A 20,371-nucleotide genomic window follows, 5' to 3' on the forward strand; every position below is an offset into this window, starting at 1 on the left:
GCGCAAACCTAGAAATTGGGATTTGTAAGGATGATGAGAAATGGGGCTTTCTAACGCATGCTGAGAAGAATTTTGGATGAGAAACAAGGAGCAACAGGGGGAGGAGGACACAGAGGCCTTTTATGTGAAGATGACATAATCACCTGTTGCCTCCATGTACAGCTGACATCTGCGAAATTTATTAACTTTCTATCCTACCCTCTCCTCACGCTCTTTTTCCATCCAGCTCCCTAACCGGGCACAGACGCTATCTCACATAAGGGTAATTCTATTGTGTGCGTGAAAAGAGCAGATACATTCATGTCCATGAAAAAGTGACATTTTAGAAGTAAGACAGAAAATTACAAATGTGTGTTTTAGAATCTATTATAGTCAAGTGCGTTGACAGTTGCAGCTGACAGCCATAGACCTGGAGGCTAACATGTTTCAGTCATTTCAGTGGCATTTAAAGCAGCGGTCCCCAACCTTTTTTGCGCCACGGACCGGTTTATGCCCGACAATATTTTCACGGACCGGTCTTTAAGGTGTCGCGGATAAATACAACAAAATAAAACTAGTACCAGTACCGAAAAAAAGAAGATTTATTCATAACACACGTGAAAAGACCCAGGAAAACCGAGTTAACGATAAAAACGATAACAAAATAACGCTGAAAACCGATAAAAACCCTGAAAACCATACATTTCACACCTGAGCCTCAACTCTCGCGGCCCGGTACCAAACGACTCATGGACCAGTACCAGTCCGAGCCCCGGGGGTTGGGGACCGCTGATTTAAAGCATGTCTATCACCTTCACAGCATACCTGAGGACTGTATTGTGAAATGAGTTGAACATGTCCACGGTATTTAATCTGGATTCGCTCAGCAATATGAATGTGTTTTATAGGAAAAGCACTATTAAAAGTCTGTGCTGTAAGTGTTTAGGTCAGTAAGACTAGAAAAGTCAACAGGATTATTTTATTATTATTTCATTTAGATACAGGAGAATCTAGTGGATTGTTCCATCAGCAGCAGCCTTGGTGATGTTTAACACCCTGAGATTAACTATTAAATATAATACAAGGAACATAAACAGAAAACATGATAAGCAAGAAGAAACAATCTCGTGAGCACAAAGAGGGACCTACACGCTAAAGGCTGATTAAATACTAACAAACAGAAGGTGAAGGAGACACAGGTGGAAGCTACTGAGAACAATTAGGGTAGGGCGGGCAGTCACAGCTGAAGAAGTCACACTAATGCAAGACATGAATGAAAACCAGCCTTGAAATTAAACAGGAATTAACCAAAAGACAAACACTAACCACAAAGACAAAATGACTCACAGGGGGAACGGGCAGTAACAGAAAAATGAGATAAGGGATCTCAATTTAAGTCAAACCAAATCAAGGTAAAAACTACAAAACACAGGACTGCAAAACTGAAACCCATCATTATAATTGCAGTAGTAGCAACAAAAACCATACCATGAGACCTTAGCCTGCCTACTGTAGCTGTGCATTTGTGACTGGCTTTGCAACCCCCCTCCAGCCCCGCTTCTGCTTTCCTGTTTCTGTCATAATGTCGTGACTCTCCGCCTCCTGAATGTATGCACGAGAAAGGGTGGGAAAGTCCCAGAACAGAGCTGTGACACCCACTGTACACTGCTGGAAATACCAAAACCATTTCTTAACTATAGCTGTTTTCATTAATATTAGCAATTAAGAGAAAGTACAGCAAAAAAAATTCTGAAAGAAACCGAATGTACCAGGGTGATGACATATTACACTTAAACTCACAAATATGGGTTCAGAGGTAAATACTCCCAAAGTCACTAGGATTCATTGTCTGAATGCCTGAGTGTCAGTGTGGTATTTGAGATAAAGGTCAGACAGTCTCAAAGTAGTGTGGGGAGTAGTGTGCAGTCTGTACATAATATGGAAACTCAATCACTGTTGAGATCTATCAGTCTGGACCAAAGTTGTGGCTTTACTGGCAGATAGATGTTTTCATCAAGGCTAAAACCCTGTCAAACACAAACAAACTGAATATTTCTCAGTAGAGTTATGTACTGATTGCCCATATATTGCACACTAATCTAAAACCTTAAAAACTGGAGCACAATAAATAGGTTAATCCATTCTTCCGGTCTGTGTCAATTAATGCCAGAATTACATCGAGCTCCATTTAACACTCACTGGACTGAGGTTTCATTTAAATCAAAAAAGTGTCAAATTATCTCCCCAGCTGAGACAAAGACACAGTGTTCTCGTCTAGGATCATCATCATAAAAACAGGGTATTAATCCTAGATATTAATCCTCATGCTGGCTCCACATGTGCCTATTGAATGATAGCTTCATCCTTCACTCCACTGTGGCCTTATTTTAATCAGTGATATGCATGTAATATTGTAGATTTATGAAAAACTGGGTTAATGCTTCTTCTTGTCATTTATTTAGAGGTTGCTCTATTTTGCCCATTATTAGTGTTTTTGGGGGGTTAGGAGATATTTGTTATGAGAAGCTGTCTCTGGCACTGAAGTGCAGGACTGGCAGGTGAAAAAGGATGTTGTTGCTAATGTACAATGCCATTCATTTTCTTATGTTTCAGCACTTTTGGAGGCTGGAAAGTATTCCAATAATCATTTTCAACTCAGTGCAATAAAAACTCTTAGCCCTTTCTCTTTTTTATTCTTTTTTATACACTAGTTTCCCCTGTGGGTGTGTTATATTATGTCTACACACCTCACGTGTGCTAAAAACCTCCAAAACAGACACTGCCTCAGTGTAAACATTTGGCTGCGGGGAGTCCTTTCTCACATTTACCTCAGGGAAGTGTTTCCCAGGTTGCTCTTCTTTGGCCAGTCAGCTCGTGTGTTTCCCCGGACTCAGTTCCCTGCAGAGAAAAGGCCCTCTGAGCTCCAAGCCTGCTCAAGGCACTCCTGGAGGTACCACCCTCACCGCAGCTCTGCTCCATCTCCCTCACACACTCTCTTGAAACATTCAAACCAAACCAAAGCCACCTACAGTAGCGCTCTTGTTGTGATGTGATGCTTTTTATATCATGTGTGTCAGTGGCCATATTGCTCAGGGCATTTTGACTATGACCACTTGATTGCAAGAAAAGAAGTCTGTTAGTAAGCCCTGCTTTGGATAACCAGCAGAAAGCCACTTTAACCACTTTTACACATTCTGGTTCACAATTATAAATTGAAAACGATTTCTCTCACATTGCTGCCTTATATACTACCTACCAGTAAACTGCTTTCAGTGCGTGATGTCTTCCTATGGTCATTCAGTACACTGCATGTGCTTGCATATGTTACCAATCTGTTAGAAAGGAAAGGTTCTCCACTTCAATTACACTGGAATTTCTAACAAGGTCCAGCAGAGCAGAACAAAGCTAACTTGCTCCTGGCAAGTACCAGCTAGCAAATAACTCTTATTCTCCACATCCAAGTGTATCCAAATATAGTCTAATTAGCTTTATAACTCAGACAGGTTTCATATTCCATCATTTTTCATAATTCCCTGTATCGATGCTGAAATCTGTGCATCACTGAAGTATAAACCTTTTGGAAACTGTGGAGGGGGAAAAAGCCTTGTTTGTATTACAGCCACCACACATTATTGAGTTTATCCAAATTAGGTTGTGAAAAGCTTTTATAAGACATTGGGTGGAGATATTTCTCAGCCCACAGAGGAAGACGTAATCCATTTAACAAGAGTTACAATGTCAACATTACCAAAAGGGTTTGACGTTCCAACAGTGATACAGAATTGTTCGAGTTTTAGAGGAGAGTGGGCGTATCAGTGATTACTTACTCAAGTAAAACAAGAGTAAAAAGCACGTACTTATTACTCATGTAAAACATGAGTGAAACATGAGTAATAAGTGAAAGTAAACAGAGCAAGAAGGATGTACTACAGCTTGCCATGGTGAGGTGACACACACCCAGCACACTGAGAGAGAGGTACAGCTCTGTGTAATGCCTTGGCCTCCCTGTGACGGCCCTCTGCCAGTTCTGCAGTTCTGCTCTGCTGCTGCCAAACACGACCACAACATGGGCCTCTTCGCCTCAGCAGCAGGCGCTCTACTATTACAGCCATGCATGGCTGACCCCAGGTCTACCAGCTGTTCACCAGCAGTATCCATTTGGTGCTATATTCTTTACAACTGACCTCAGACCAGCTGTAAGACAATACTTTACAAGACACTGAGGGGGAAAAATGCATGCCACAATAATGATGACATCAGTCAAGTGATGGCTCTGAATAATTGCTTTTCAACACTTTGGTCTCATTTAAGCACCAGTTATGCACTTTCTTTCTTGCTTGCTTTGTTTGTTGGCCATGTTGTGCATGAAGAAATCTGTAGCCTTTGCATTAAACACATATTTCTTGTGTCAAAAGCACAAACTGTTCTGCTCTATTCTTTTCTCTTTTTGCTTTGGAATAAACACAGACACGCACACGCACTTGATGACGCCAGCCTCTGAGTCCATGAACTCACAAGCACTTCTGTGGCCTTTTCTCAGCGTGCATTTTTATGTTGTGCCTGCATTCATGCAGAGTTATTGACAAAAGAAACTGAGCCAATGGAAGACACTGAGAATAACTTTAAAGGAAAGTCACTGTCTTATTGTGCCCCAGCATTGATGAGCAATACCTAAATTGGTGGTGAAGTACTATTTGCAGTAAATAAAGGTGACATTATGAAGTCAGTGAGTACCATTTACAGAGAGTTGGGGGATGGCTGCACTGTGTAGCATTGTGAGGCAACTCAAGCAATTAAATGTCAGATTTCCAATTACAGGGATAGACGGGTATCAGCTTATGTGGGCTGGCATTGAGATCAGCTATAATTCATGTAGCAGGACTGCAGTTTAAGGCAATTCATATCAAAATCAATAAACTAATTCTTGGTTAAACTACTCATTATCAGTGTCATTCACTATTATTATATATTACATGAATTGCTCCTGACTTGTACTTATATAGCACCTTTATACTGTAACCAAGCGGCCACTACTACAAGCCTCATACTCCCACAGATGTCTTGGAAGTAATTTGGGGTTCAGCATCTTGTCCAAGGACACTTCAGTACATGGAGTGGAGGGGCCAGGGATCGAACCACCAATCTTCTGATTAGTAGATAATCTGTTCTACCCCCTGAGACGAGTCTTCCTCTAAATGTGTTTTCACTGACAAATTAACACTTCAACAGCTTCTTTTCTCATGGCTGGCCTCTCTGAAATGCACATGGTGACCCAAATCCTTACATAATTTTAGTTTATAGTCTAGTGAATGTCCAGTTCTGGGATACATCAGGAAATAAGGGAACAGCTGACTCACATAGTTGCCTATGATGGATGCAGGAGAAATTGGCAGGTGTAAGAACTTGAGGATGGCCAGATGACTCAGTCTGGGCAGATCCTAAATGGCAAGCCTTGTGAATTGCCAATTACAAATCTTTTTAAAAGAAGCATCAAATCGATCTGTCAGGAAACACATACAAAACCCCAAAAGTGTGTTCATATGAGCTGTTTTTTTATTGAAAAGCACATGTAATAAAGCAAAGTACATATAGCAGAAAAAACACCATTACTGCTATTTATTTTGTACAAAAGAGGACAAGACAATACAAAAATACTATGAATTTTAATACAAGTAGGGGGTGTATTTTTTAGCATATTACAAATGTAACTATTACAATCTACAATAGTTTATTTATCTAAATACAAAAATCTGTCAATCGATGCTTTTAAGCAGCATTTTGTAAAGAACACAGGTCTGTATAGTGGATATATCTAAACATGTTAAGAAACAATATCTTACAGGGTTAATTTTAGTGATCTATACATTATTTATATATTTATAAAAAAAAAGAGAGAGTAAAATGATAGGACGGACTATACAATGAGAAAGATGTGCAACATGGCGGAGTGTGTTGTTGGAGGATATCTGAGTTGGCTGTAAATAAAAAGGACTTCTGTATGCTGTACTGTACAACTGTTAGTGATTACACAGGACAGGCTATAAACATACAAGGTTAAAGATGCTTCTTAGCAGAGAATAAAAATATTAGATCCACAGTTTTTATAACTCACCTGCTCTCAGACATACAGTGGAACACATTCACGCTTGTCATTTGACACAGTTTATCAAGAGGGGGCTCCTTTTCACAGGGCACAGCGCTCATTCAAACGAACACACGCAATCACACTGACAACAAGCACGAGCATACCAAGATAAGAACGCACACGCACATGCAAACACTCGCACACACACTTTGAGAGACAGACATCCACTGCCAATGAGTGATTGAGTGGGTGAGAGCCCGTCCCTGCCAGCGGAAAGAGCCCAAATCATCCCAAAATAATGTGCCAGCTTTGCTGTAAATCACCCTCTGTGCATGGTAACAGACCACACTCTTTCATTCCACCCACCTATCACCTTCTGGTTTAGGAAGCTACAGAGAATAGCCCGATCACCAAGAAGTGGCATGGCACAGCCACACCTCTTGTACAGGCAGGAGGATGCTGTGAGGTCTGCCCCCATCCTTCCATAGAATTTAACCCCCTTTACTTCATCTAACTCTCAAAAATGCAACATCCCGGGCTTGGGCCACTCTGAAATCCACTAAAAAAAGCTTGATGTGCTGATCTGGAGACAGAGGTCAATGAGGTCAGAGGGCCTGACTTTCCAGGGCCTAAGATTTGAATTAAAAGGACTCCTCTGTAGCCTGTTATAAAGGCCTACTAAAATCAGTGTGTGATCCATACAGTGGACTGTAGATACAGAGTTTCTATTATGAAAACTATGTTTCCCCCACATATGAAGTCTAGTATGAAACTACCAACCTGGGTTTGGTTTGCTTCTCGGAGTCAATATTTCTGTCTCATTATGTCAGCATGATCAAGATCTTTTCAGACAGACATCTCAGGCAGCAAGTGGTGATAATGGACATTTGAGTTAAAACAGTGCTATAAGTTATATTTTTCTATATTGTTATCATTTCTATGCTGCTAATTATTGCAGTAATGTCCTTCCCTTAGGTAAGGAAGTTGTTTTCCTTTGCTGTTCCAAGGCCACAGAGAGTTCGGGGAGGAAGCTTCACTGGAAATCCCTCTCTCCCTAGGCAGGGGGTTTGTCTTTTTTTCCACCCTTAGCTCTGTCTGTCAAGTTATCATCTTCTTAATTACTTTTGTCTTTCAGCTTCCAATTCTTTTTTTTTTTTGTGCTCAAAAGGATGGGCTCAAATGCTGATTAGTAGTTATAGTAAATAATAAGTCTGGATAGTGAGAGTGGACTCTGAAGTGCAAATCTCAAATCTGACACCCTAGTCCACAAAGTGCCTCCAGCTGGGGCACTGCAAAAGGGCGGAGGATGCCATTCAACAAGCAGCAATCGTCTCTTGTCGCTACATTCTACTGTCCGATGGGAGGTGAGCAGTGCTGCGATTGGCTCCTCAGTCACAAAACGATGTGGGCTCTCTCACACCATGTTGTGGTGGTTGTTTCTCTCAATGATGTCAGATGAAGGGAGCAGCTCCTTCTTAATCGGGGAGGGCGGGGGTGTGGCCGGCTTCACCCTTGGCTTGAACAGGTCTGACACATAGAATACCTGGTGGACACAAAGTGAGATAAGATGTGAAAAGAGAACTAAATAAAGATTGGATTGTGTGCAAAAAAAAAAGTTTCGCAGTGCAGGTTTAATGCAAATGACACACAGTGAAGGACAGCCAAGTTACTGTTTTAATTGACATATATCGTGTTTAACTTATCTCATTTGATTTGACTATGCTTTAGTCAGCCTTACAGAGGCATTTCAAAGATGTCTGATTCGAAGCTATGTGTGAAGTTTTACATTTTATTGTAAAGCAGAGAAGTCAGCCCTCTATTGGTCGGTTTAAGTTGTAGGATAGTTTCTAAAAGTGTAGATTCTTGTAGAGGACCTGAGCCTGAAATATGGGAATGAATAAAGTGTCTGGCTTGTAGATATCTGAAAAAGTGTGATGCTGGTAGACTGTATTTATTACAAAGTTGTTCAAATGATGCTAGTTTGGCTGACTATAAAAAGGTCCTTAAAGCACGTTATTCCACTTCTGTGACACTCCATAAATATATATTATCCTGATAGGAGGTTTAAAGACATGGTTAGACACGAAAAGGCTAAGAGGGGAAAAGTCATGGAGATGTGGAGATGGGCGACTTTAAAGTGGCAGTTGGAGGGGGAAATTATTGAAAAGGCTGTTAAAATTCAACCGAGCAGTTCATTCCTACGTCTACTCTGATCGCATGCTGACCGGAAGCTGGATATAAATATAAATGTTTATTCTGGTCATAAACATTGCTTCAGTGGGGACTAGTTACTTCTAGTTCTAGTTTTGTGACAAGTGGCATCATCCCAAGTAGAAAAATAAAGCATATCAATCCCCGCACACAACCATGTCAAACGACCAGCCACAGGGTAAAAGACAGATTTTTACAAAAAAAGTACCTGTAGCTTTTCAAAATTTTACAAGGAAAATTGTGTTTATAACCCACTAGCTTACAAATTTTAAGTCCTAAAGTTGTGTACTACTAGCGCTGAGACATTTGAGTGACAGGTAGGTGCTAACCAGGTCCCTAGCTGTCTTTAGGCTTTATCACAGCTAATTCAAGCCTCCAGACTGAACCTCTTGACTGTGTTTGTTATTCTGGTGCTTTCTATTTTCATTTGAGTTCAAGGCTCCAGTTTTGGAGACTGAAATTCTAGTATTTAGTTTGCATGTAACTTAGCAATAATTTGCAGGTATCTACAGTCAGGTCCATAAATATTGGGACATCGACACAATTCTAACATTTTTGGCTCTATACACAACCACAATGGATTCCAAATTAAACGAACAAGATGTGCTTTAACTGCAGACTGCCAGCTTTTATTTGAGGGTATTTACATCCAAATCAGGTGAACAGTATAGGAATTATGACAGTTTGTATATGTGCCTCCCACTTCTTAAGGGACCAAAAGTAATGGGACAATTGGCTTCTCAGCTGTTCCATGGCCAGGTGTGTGTTATTTCCTCATTACCCCAATTACAATGAACAAATAAAAGGTCCAGAGTTCATTTCAAGTGTGCTGTTTGCTTTTTGAACCTGTTGCTGTCAACTGCCAGGATGAGATCCAAAGAGCTGTCACTACCAGTGAAGCAAGCCATCATTAGGCTGAAAAAAACAAAACAAACCCATCAGAGAGATTGCAAAAACATCAGGCGTGGCCAAAACAACTGTTTAGAACATTCCCAAAAAGAAGGAACGCACTGGTGAGCTCAGCAACACCAAAAGACCCGGAAGACCACAGAACACAACTGTGGTGGATGACCAAAGAATCCTTTCCCTGGTGAAGAAAACACCCTTCACAACAGTTGGCCAGATCAAGAACACTCTCTAGGAGGCAGGTGTATGTGCGTCAGAGTCAACAATCAAGAGAAGACTCCACCAGTGTGAATACAGAGGGTTCACCACAAGATGTAAACCTTTGGTGAGCCCCAAAAACAGGCAGGCCAGATTAGAGTTTGCCAAACGACATCTGAAAAAGCCGTCGCAGTTCTGGAACAACATCCTATGGACAGATGAGACCAACATCAACTTGTACCAGAGTGATGGGAAGAGAAGAGTATGGAGAAGGAAAGGAACTGCTCATGATCCTAAGCATACCACCTCATTAGTGAAGCACTGGGGTGGAAGTGTCATGGCGTGGGCATGTATGGCTGCCAGTGGAACTGGTTCTCTTGTATTTATTGATGATGTGACTGCTGACAAAAGCAGCACAATGAATTCTGAAGTGTTTCGGGCAATATTATCTGCTCATATTCAGACAAATGCTTCAAAACTCATTGGACGGCGCTTCACAGTGCAGGTGGACAACGACCCAAAGCATACTGCAAAAGCAACCAAAGAGTTTTTGAAGGGAAAGAAGTGGACTGTTTTGCAATGGCCAAGTCAATCACCTGACCTGAATCCGATTGAGCATGTATTTCACTTGCTGAAGACAAAACTGAAGGGAAAATACCCCAAGAACAAGCAGGAACTGAAGACTGTTGCAGTAGAGGCCTGGCAGAGCATCACCAGGGATGAAACCCGGCGTCTGGTGATGTCTATGTGTTCCAGACTTCAGGCTGTGATTGACTGTAAAGGATTTGCAACCAAGTATTAAAAAATGAATGTTTGATTTATGGTTCTTATTCTGTCCCATTACTTTTGGTCCCTCAAGAAGTGGGAGGCACATTTGCAAACTGTTGTAATTCCTACACCGTTCACCTGATTTGGATGTAAATACCCTGAAATAAAAGCTGACACTCTGCAGTTAAAGCATGTCTTGTTCGTTTCATTTGGAATCCATTGTGGTGGTGTATGGAGCCAAAAATGTTAGAATTGTGTCGATGTCCCAATATTTATGGACCTGACTGTATGTCTGTGCAGTGCACACATACAGTCTATGTATGCATCTTAGAACTACATCCTTTCATTCTTGAAATCAAGTCTTCAAAAGAGGTGTTCTCGAACCAGTGACTACATACAATCTATGCTCTATACAAGAATATTAACATGCACATGTATTTTCTTATGGGTGGGATGTTCTTGAGAAATGTTAAAGTGAATTTTGCATTATATCTTGATGTCCCAATGATAAGTCAGGGGTATCTGCAGAATGCAATGTGGACATTGGCTAGAAGATGATCTGCCCCTAAACCCAGGTTTTTTCTTTTTTGTTGGATGAGGAATGTCCTTTGTGGTTAAAAAGCATCTGTAAACTTGATACTTTTTAGTGACAAGGAACTCCCTTCTGCATTTCCTCCACCATGTTCAGTCCCAGACTGGCAACACTGAGTAATCTGACTGAAGGAAGTGATCTTAGTATTGCTCACCCTAATATAGGAGGGATTTTTTTAAACTAATCTGGTGGTGAATAAAGGAAAAGAGAAAAAAATAAGAAAAAAAGCTTTTCATAAGATCACAATGACATCATATGCCAAACAGGAAAATGGGGCAAGAGTGGACAGGAAGTGGGCCCATGGAAACTCTAGCCCACTGTATCAGTGGATTACCGTTTCCACTTACACAGAGCAGGGGTCACTCATGAGCAAAACTGGCTTCAGCTGTGGACTAACACACACAAATACATGAAAGCACACACACATAATTGGCAGGTACAGCAGCTTTTCCTTCCGTGATGCCAGTCCGGGCTGAGTTAAGGGCCTGTGCCATGGAGTCCAGGGGGGAGAAGCTCCCATCAACACTAAACTATGCAAAAGGGAACCTTTACTGTGAACCAGCTCTACAAGGAAATAAAATGAATATTTCCCTCAGGGGTTTTACATGGGTTGGAAATGATGCTGTCATATGGAAATTGTCTCAAGGGACAAACAGTAGCCAGTTTAGCGTTCATCCGGGTTTTCTGCCCAAAATACCTGACATGCAGTCACTGATCTATTTATAAAACAAAAAGTGTCCCATTCTCCGCTATTTAAGCTTGATATTTCCAGACTATAAGGACATTTAGTAGTGACCTTTGATAGAAGGGCAATATGTAGAATGACACCTTCATAACAGATGGGTGCTTTCATGGACTTTAAATGACCCTTTGTGCATACAACAGTTGGTTTGGGCACTGTGTCTTAAATGCCATATTATAAATGCTATGACTCATAGAGTGTTAATGGATATGCGGCCATACCGCTGAGGTGACTCAGAGATATGGGAAACTTTCCATACTTATCATGGGGATTTCTCATGGCCAGCTACATCAGGCCCTGTTGCTACATGATTCAAGCTTTAACCAATCACACTTGACCTACCCTGTTGGAAGGCTTATCATGACCACACCACTTCCTTTGCATGATATACGCTAATGCACCCGTGCAAAGCATCTAGCCCCATTGTGCTGTATAGTGCATACACAGCAGTTTGGTGTTTTTTGGTGACAACTGCATAACAAAAAAAAACAACTTTTGTACTTTTAATCGCATATCTTTACACACAGTTAAAAGCAGAGTCACACAGGAAGTTAGCTAAGTCAGTGTCTAAAAAAAACCTATTACTTAGAAGAACCTGACATATATAAAAATGTTTTTTATTTGTTTGCATGCACATGAAATCAACTTTAATTATATTATAACCACACATTTCCCATTTACACCAGAAGAGTTCAGAGGAGCAGCTACAGCTGTTATCCAACTGCATAATTCTAAGAATGTTATCAGTCAATGGCATCTTCTCACACTTCAAGCGCGTATCTTACTGTAAATGTCCCTGAACAGATAAAAATTACAGTGTATGCTATCTGGTGGCACAGATCATAGAATTCCAAATTTACATTTAGGTTATATCTGTTTACTGATGACGAATGCTTTCCTGTTTCTATAAGAGTTCATTGGGACCACACAAAGACTGCTTCGCTGTTTGAGCGCCTTGGTTTGTTTTTTTCGGGGGGAGTTTTATGCCTGACCTGACGCCTTTTCGCAAATGACAACGAACTTAGAAAAACAAATAAACGCTGCCCCTTCTTCCTTCCTCATCACAGCTGGTTCTTGTTGGATTCAGTCCCCTTGACCTTTATTACAACTCATATTGAAAACTGGGTCACTGTGTCTTATAGTAAGTACCAGGTGAGACAGTAATACTTCCTGTTGTGGTATTTTTAAAAACTGTTGGTGTATTTGACTCAGAGACTTTATCTGTGTGGACAGACAACAGGGTTTAAAGCAGCACTTTACTTACAGTAAAGCACAAAGTAAAGTCTACAAAGCCACAGTATAACACATCACTACATCTGAATGTGTCCATAAACATTTGAATTGTTCTTTTACCGGCAATCAGTGGGGGTGCACAGCGATGAAAGAATTAACTGTAGCCCGTAAGTATAACGTCACGGCACAACACACATCTTTGCAGTGAGTCAGCTAAATTTATTTGGAAAGGAAGATGCTGTTTCAAAGTATAACTTAGAACTTAGAACATCCGTCCATGACTGTGCACTTGAGACTAGCAAGCAAATCCACTAATTCTTCTCATTTTTTCTTCAATTCTTCAAGTCAGACTTTTGCGTATCATGAAGTGACTGGAAAATCACATTTTCACGTTCAAAGGTTCAGACTGGATTAATGGACTGCATACCATGAAACTCCTAAATTCTTTTACCTTCTTCATCATGATTATTCTTCATTTTACATTTACAAAAAATGATTAAACTTGTGTAGTTTATAACTTAGAATCTAAAGATCTTAAAACTTTCTGCTGGCATCTGAAAGCCACACAGGCTTTACGTCTTCTCTGTCCTGCCTCCACTCATCTCCTATCAGGTTCTTTCTGCTCCACTGCTTACTGAGAGGCTGAAAGCGCTGAAGTAAAGTACTCACAGATGTGTGTTTCTACTAAAACCTGGCAAATCAGAAGAGGCGTCACGGATTGTAAAAGTAACCTCACTGCCTTAATCGGCAGGGGTTTGACTGTGTGTGAGTGTGTGTGTGTACATTATATGTGTTGTAAGTATGTGGACATGAATAATGTGTCTGTACGTCTGGATTAAGCTGTCTCTCTTCATGCAAAAGCAGAAAGTTTGTGGGATAGTTGAGTTGGATTAAACCCATGCTCATCCCAAGCCAAGATGTTAGACAAGGCTCTTCTCTAGTCACTTTCCTCCCTTCACCCCTCCTGCCAAATTTGCCAATTCAGAGGTCAATGCGTATATTTCTAAAAAACATAATTTCTTTACTTGTCAAGGCTGATGTCGTCAGAAGGCTGCTCCCAGCTGGAGGAGAACTGGTTTCGCCAGGCCATTACAGTTATTGTTTTACTTGCTGGTTTCTGCTCATGAATTCTAATCCAGGTATTGAAGGACTGTGTGTTATTCTCTGTGTGTGTTTGTGTGAGTGTCTTTGTACATTTTAGCTCTGCCAAGGTCTGCTAGGCGCCACTACTGAGGTCTTGCTCAATTTTATGAATCTAACTTTCCACTTTGATGATTTGGATCCTGTCGAAAGGTAAGTGTGTGCGTGCGTGTGTGTGCGTGCGTGTGTGTTCACGTCGATATTTTTGCCACAGGCAGCAGAGTTTAGCTGAGTCCTGCTGTGCTGATAGAACCAGAGCCACCAAATAAAAAACCCAAATAATTAACAGCCTCATTCCTGTTTCAAAGGCTAATCCTCTCTCTCCTCCCCACTCTCTCTTTTTCTTTTTACACCCCCCCCCCCCTTTTTTTTTTCTTCTTGACCCAAATTCAATTTTCCTTGGCTCCATCTAGCTTAGTGTAATGACGAGGGTTATGAAAATCATCTGGCAACTCCTGTGACAATATGTCACTAAAGTAGCAAGAATGGCTGCAGAGTATGGAATCCCACCAAGAGGCAAAGATTCACTCCAACACACACACTCATGAACACAGTTCTTTACTAGGGCCTGGCTCCAAGCAATGTGTTATTCATTAAAGGGAATCAGATTGTCCTCACTTCATTGCCTGCTCCGTTTCTCCTTTTGCCAAAAGCAGAGAGAAGAAAAAGTGGAATAAGGAAGATAAGTTGAGGCAAACTTTATTTGAAGACTGCTTTGGTTGTAGGATCCACAATGGTCAGTTATAGAAATGGTGTAAACGTCAGACACTCTTCCTGTTTCTAATTATGTTGCATTTCTCATATGTCTCAAATCGTTTGAATGTATTGTGTTGTGTTGTGTGAACTCACTATGCAGTAGGCCACCAGGGCTCCCTGCACAAATCCTGCCAGGACATCGGTCGGGTGGTGCTTGTGGTCGGACACGCGTGATAGGCCAGTGTAGAAAGCCATCATCAGCAAAGTGAACTGGAGCAATGGGCGGAGGAGACGAGCGCCACGCCATGTAAACCTGGACTGGATGTAGAACTGGAAACAAGGAGGAGAGAAGAGAAGAACCAAATTTAATATGCAAAACTGTGCACATGCTCTGACATAAATTCCCTTCGACAAACAGAAAATGTTCTGTGTATTTGGTGTAAAACATATAACCTAAATTATCAGAAGGCAGTAATAAACCCTCACACACACCTGACTAGTTTTCATAAAAGACACTAAACGCTGCCTTTTTAACCCTGCACCTGTGGTGTCTGTGTGTGTGTATTATTACTGTCTGAGAGGTCTAGACTGACTCAAAGTGGGCAGGCGCTTGCCAGATCCGTAGAGAAATGCATACTGTCTTCCGAAACACACACACTTGACTGCATGAGACCCGGACATGACTGATTCATGGTTCAAGATCCCAGCTGTAAAAACAGTACAACCACAGTATGCCACTGAAACACACACACACACACACATATATATACATACCACGCCATGCATGTTTCAACACTTGGGATGAACTCTTTACCCTGTTATAGTGCAAACAGAAGACAAAACGGATGCAACCCCTCACACTCCGCCTGTAGCCAAAAGCCCATTTTCTGGGTCATGATGAAGACAGGGGAGAACCAAAACAGGAAAAACTAAATCCAAGGCCACTTTCAGTCACTTGCACAAGAGCAAAGTCATACACGCTCTTGCTCTTTTTTTATCCACTTAACATGCACAGCGGTGAGGTCAGTCCAGGTTCCTCAGACATCCTGTGTTTCTCCACCACTCATACCCCTGACTTCCTGTCTCTCACAACCAGAGACAGAGGGCCTGGGAGGGCCAGCCTCAGCCAAGGTCTGCCCAGCTTAGACCTCCATACTTGTGTCCTATAATCAGTCAGTCTAACAATTCCTGCAGACAGGCACAGTGCCGGCCTGCAACCCCCATCCACTAGCCCTGGTAGGTGTGGACATAAAGCTCTCTCACATTTCCTCTACGACACCCTATCATTGTTCTTATCCTTACGATAGCTGAGGAAACGATCCCTCCCATCCCTTCTGTTCTTGTTCTCCTCCTCGCTGGCAGGGATGTTTAGACTTCAGGCTTCCTATACAATGGTTGTCAGGTAGTGAGTTAGAACTACTGATAAGAGCTTTTGTCTGACGTAATGCACCTATGAATGAAACCTAGCCAAAAAAAAAAAAAAAAAACTTTGCACAGCCTGTGAACCTTTTCAGTTTAACAAAGTTTTAATGAAGGATGTGGGAACAATAATGAAAACTTGAACTTAGTCAAAACATGAGATACTACAACCTACCAGTCAGTGTGCCCATATCTAATTCGAAGACACTGAGGTAACCCAAATAAGCCAGTCCAAGCCTGATTCAACACTCTAAGTCACACAAAAGCAAGTGAGAGCGTTAATGATCGTCTAAAATAAAGTTCAGTGTCTCCTCTTTAAATCCAACATGACCTCTGCCTTTTTAACCCGAGTCTTGTTCCCAGAATTTGTCTTGACTAGTTAGATATGAGGAAAATACCAACAAAACACAACAAAAGGAACAAATTCCCATGACAGATGGAGCCAAAAGCGACACAAAGTCTGGTGGTTTCTAAAGGAATCCAGTAAGATCTTCTCGCCTTGTCCCTCTTGCACCAATTCAGAGTGAATGTTAAAAAAAAAAAAAACATGAACAAACACAACAAAGTGAGAAAGAATTAGAAAGCAAGGTCTCGCTTTACATGCCTGCCCCATTCTCCTCTTTTCTTTTGGTTCACACCATGTTGTGGCACATTAACATAGCTGTGGTTAGAGCCATTTTTAACTTGAATACAAATATTGTCTTTTATTTAACCACCAACATGCATTCTGACCCAGAAACAGTGAGATATTGTATAGTCACAACTAACTCACGCAAATACTTAGTTTTCTCATTCTGAGAATACGCAGATGTTGAGTGTGCATTAGCCAAAACAAAAGATAGCTCAGTGGCACACACAAATGTACGCATATGCTTGTTTTCTGTGGTTGTGGTGTTGCTCTACAGCATGCCATGTGGTCTGTGCCAGTTATGGGTGTGCTGTCTCTGAAGCCTATGATGCCGTTAAGACACAGCTCAAACCACATCAGTCAGAGATGCAGCACTGAGGCATGCTTGTCAGGAAATTAAGTGCTTCAACTTCACAAAATGTCAATTAGCAGATGAATTGAGGTTGTGAGAAAGAGGACGAGGTGGCAGCCCCAATGTGGAAATAACACTTTCAAAGTGGAAAGCGATGAGTGAGCGAAAGCATCAAAGAAAAGAAATATGTATGCTACTAGAGGCTTTGATGAGGAAAAGGGCAGCCTTGATAACCTATTTTCACTAGAACTGTTGTGCAAAAAGCAACATTTGCATATGAAGCTGTTCCATCTTCTATTTATATTCTATTTATTTAATTGTTTTAAGTATTAAGTATTAATCCCTGACGTTAATTCTTACTAGATACCACGTGTCCTCAACTTTCAAACTTCCATCTTCATATTCCTTTGGTTTAGAGTTTAGAGTTTGGCTGTTAGTGACGTCTACAAGAATGCATATTTAGGCAGACTTCAAGAGGGGACTTCTTTGAGTGGAAATGTGATGTCACGTGACTGGGACAAACGGAAAGGCAGCAGTTTCCTTTTACCACTGCGTGGGCCTACCCTGTGGTCTTTGTTTCAGGACGGTTTTGTATTCAAAAACATCAACTACAAGCTGTTCTGCCTCTTTTCAACTCCACTCATATTTGGACTGATGCTGGCAGTCCTGAGTTTACCACAGCTGGAACATTGGTCTTTGACTAGTGTGTCACTCTGTGGTCTGGATGCAGCACATCTCCATTCCCTTCCTACTTTTCCCCCTGCATTTTATGCAGTTCTTTTCCTTCGTCTGACCAGAGTGCAGCTGTAGGTTCACCCAGAGGCTGGGAAATACCCACAGCAACCTCTCACTGCACTGCACTGCAATCCACTATAATACATGAGATATTTAAGCATCTTCACTCTGAGAACCAAGACCACCTGGTAACCAGGCCAGCCAAACCCAAAACACTGACTCTATTCTCAAATCCCTGTAGCATACAAGTGAGATTAAAATTTGTGGTCTGTAAACAAAGGAAGAGGGGGAGATGATTGGGAAGTGTGTTTGTGTGTGTGTGCAGCTTGAAATGCCTCTGGGGTGCTAAACCCTACCAGACACCCACAACAGGTGGACTGAGAGAAAGATGTGGAGAGGAATGAGCGAGAACAGGAAGTTTGCATGCAGCTGTTTTGAAGAAAACAGGTGGAGTGCATCCATCCTTCTCTCCAAGGAATTAAAAAAAGAGTATAAAAATGAGTGAGGAGATGAAGAAGAGGAGGTGGAGCAGTGGATAAAAACAATGTTTTGCTCTTTCTTCAAGCAGTAAATCCCCTAATCAGAGCCCAGCCTTGTTTCCATAACTCCATTTATGTGTAAATCATTGTTTCTCTGATTGTCAGCATATGTGTGCCTGCATGAATGTTAGAATATAAGAGCTTGATGGTTACTTACACACAGGTAGAGCATGGTGAATAACGAAAACGAGGCATGTCCTGAGAAGAAGGATTTCCTGTGGAGAGAAACCTTAACTTTTAAACTCTGAAGGAGTGCATTAATAAACATATTATATTCTGTTCATACTGTGTGTGCATTGTTGTTTACACAAACCTAGCTTCCTGCACTTCACTCTCTTCCCCAGTGCAGGTATAGTTGGTGATGTACCCCAATGAACAGTTAATAGTGGAGAAATTTGGTCTGCAAACATCTAAGAAGTGGGGTCTCATCCGACCTACAGACACCTTGGCAATGTCTGTGAATGACTGGCTGATGGCGCAGCCAAAGAGAAACACACCTATCTGCAAGATGACACACAACAGTGATTAGATAAAGCAGATGACTGTAATTGATTGTTAGATAAGCACTGTCTCCATTACTGTTGCTATGGTTTTAAGACTTCTAGACTTACACAGCACAAGTACCTAAAACGATAATGGTGGCAGATTTATCGTACACTCGATATGAGTTTTTAAAATGTAGCATGCTATTCTAAGACCAAAGATTTTGTGGCTGATGTAAACATTGTGTCGCTAACACATTTTAACAGCTGTTACTAATAATGTCTTCTGAGTAATTCACTACACTCAGTACTATTTTTGACTTCCTCAAGAGGCTGGTCCAGAGACCACAGAAAGGTCTCATATCACTTTAGTTATATTGCACTGAAGGTTTATAATATTTGTTTTGTGTTGATGCAAAAAACATGTTTCCTATCCCACTTTTGAGATAATGTTTTAGTTCCTTCAAAACATTCAATAGCTGTTATTAGAATTCACAGTTCACTATGTGCCTTACATAAAAATTACATACATACCATGTTAGGTTTGGCAATAAAATTGAGATGTTTAAAAAAATGCTTTACTATGTATGTAATTATTAGAACACGTATGATGCCATTCAGATGCAGAGCTGACCTGCTTGTAGAGAGCTGCAACGTAGGGATTCCCCACAAATGACTTGGTTCCTTCATGCAGCTGGTGAATCCTGTAGCATTCTCCAATCACAATCTAAAAGGAACATTTTTTTCAGATGCAGCATACAACACTCATTACAAAAATCTTTTAAGATGTTGCCGAATCAAACAGCACTACATTAGTTTCAGACACATAAAACCATGCAATAAAATTGTAACTTTTGAGTTATCATGCAGGAAATCTAATTCAATTCCAGGTTGAAGTAACAGAGAGGTTATGAAGGATGTAACAGACAGGAAAGACAGGATAACAGAATGATGCAAAGTCACACATAAACAAACATATAAAATGAGCATGGCCTGCCTTTCCCTCAGGCAGTTTGAATATGATGTGAATGTGAGCAAAGGTTCAGTGATATGATCCGGTCTTCCACGTCGGATGTAAAGAATAAAAAAGAAAGTGAACGTCAATGGAAAAGGAAAACAGGTATCTATATAATTTTCTATGGAGCTTTAGTCCAGTGAGCTAATTGTGAGTCCTGTGGTAGTCTAACCAGGAAATGCTGAGTAGAGGTAAGGCCCAATAAAAAGACCTCATCTATACTGAAGGGGCTTGCTCACCAAGTTATCCCTTGAGGCACAAAGATGCCAATTAAATCTGTACCACCTGGATTCCTGGACTAATAGACCAGTTGCTCTTTCCTTCTTCTTCCCACAAAAGGCTTTAGTCTTCTGAATAATTTCTTTAAAAAGTATTTACCTGCACATCTCTATGCCTGCAGACATTGTGAATGTAAACAGCACTATGTGCATAGATGAATGTGCACACATTCACACTGCCTATGGAAGTCTTTCCACACAATGTACCCTCGTATTATTAGCTTTTTTTTACTGTGTACATGTACTCTTTGTGTGTGCTGTTAATCTTGACAAACACACCTATCCTGGATATTGGGTGCTCAGCTCAGCTCACAGCCAGGCGAAATAAACATGGTGGTGTAATGTGTGTTTGTCTGTGCTATTGTCATTGAAT

At 41.0% G+C, this 20,371-nt stretch overlaps 1 protein-coding gene across 2 annotated transcripts in view; it reads right to left on the minus strand.

Annotated features, from left to right (window-relative positions):
* Window positions 1-5,516: 5,516 nt before the first annotated feature.
* plpp3 (phospholipid phosphatase 3) overlaps window positions 5,517-20,371 on the minus strand; it is a 29,877-nt gene continuing 15,022 nt past the window's right edge. For both annotated transcript variants that reach the window (XM_063466027.1, XM_063466028.1), the window contains exons 3-7: window positions 19,340-19,432; window positions 18,537-18,724; window positions 18,381-18,438; window positions 14,704-14,880; window positions 5,517-7,607 (exon numbers count right to left, since the gene is read on the minus strand). In XM_063466027.1, coding sequence (XP_063322097.1) covers window positions 7,479-7,607; window positions 14,704-14,880; window positions 18,381-18,438; window positions 18,537-18,724; window positions 19,340-19,432 — 645 coding nt within the window. In that variant the 3' untranslated portion in view covers window positions 5,517-7,478. The remainder of the gene's footprint in view (window positions 7,608-14,703; window positions 14,881-18,380; window positions 18,439-18,536; window positions 18,725-19,339; window positions 19,433-20,371) is intronic.

This window comes from Pelmatolapia mariae, linkage group LG23 (assembly GCF_036321145.2).
Source record: "Pelmatolapia mariae isolate MD_Pm_ZW linkage group LG23, Pm_UMD_F_2, whole genome shotgun sequence".
NCBI classification, from domain to species: Eukaryota; Metazoa; Chordata; class Actinopteri; order Cichliformes; family Cichlidae; genus Pelmatolapia; species Pelmatolapia mariae.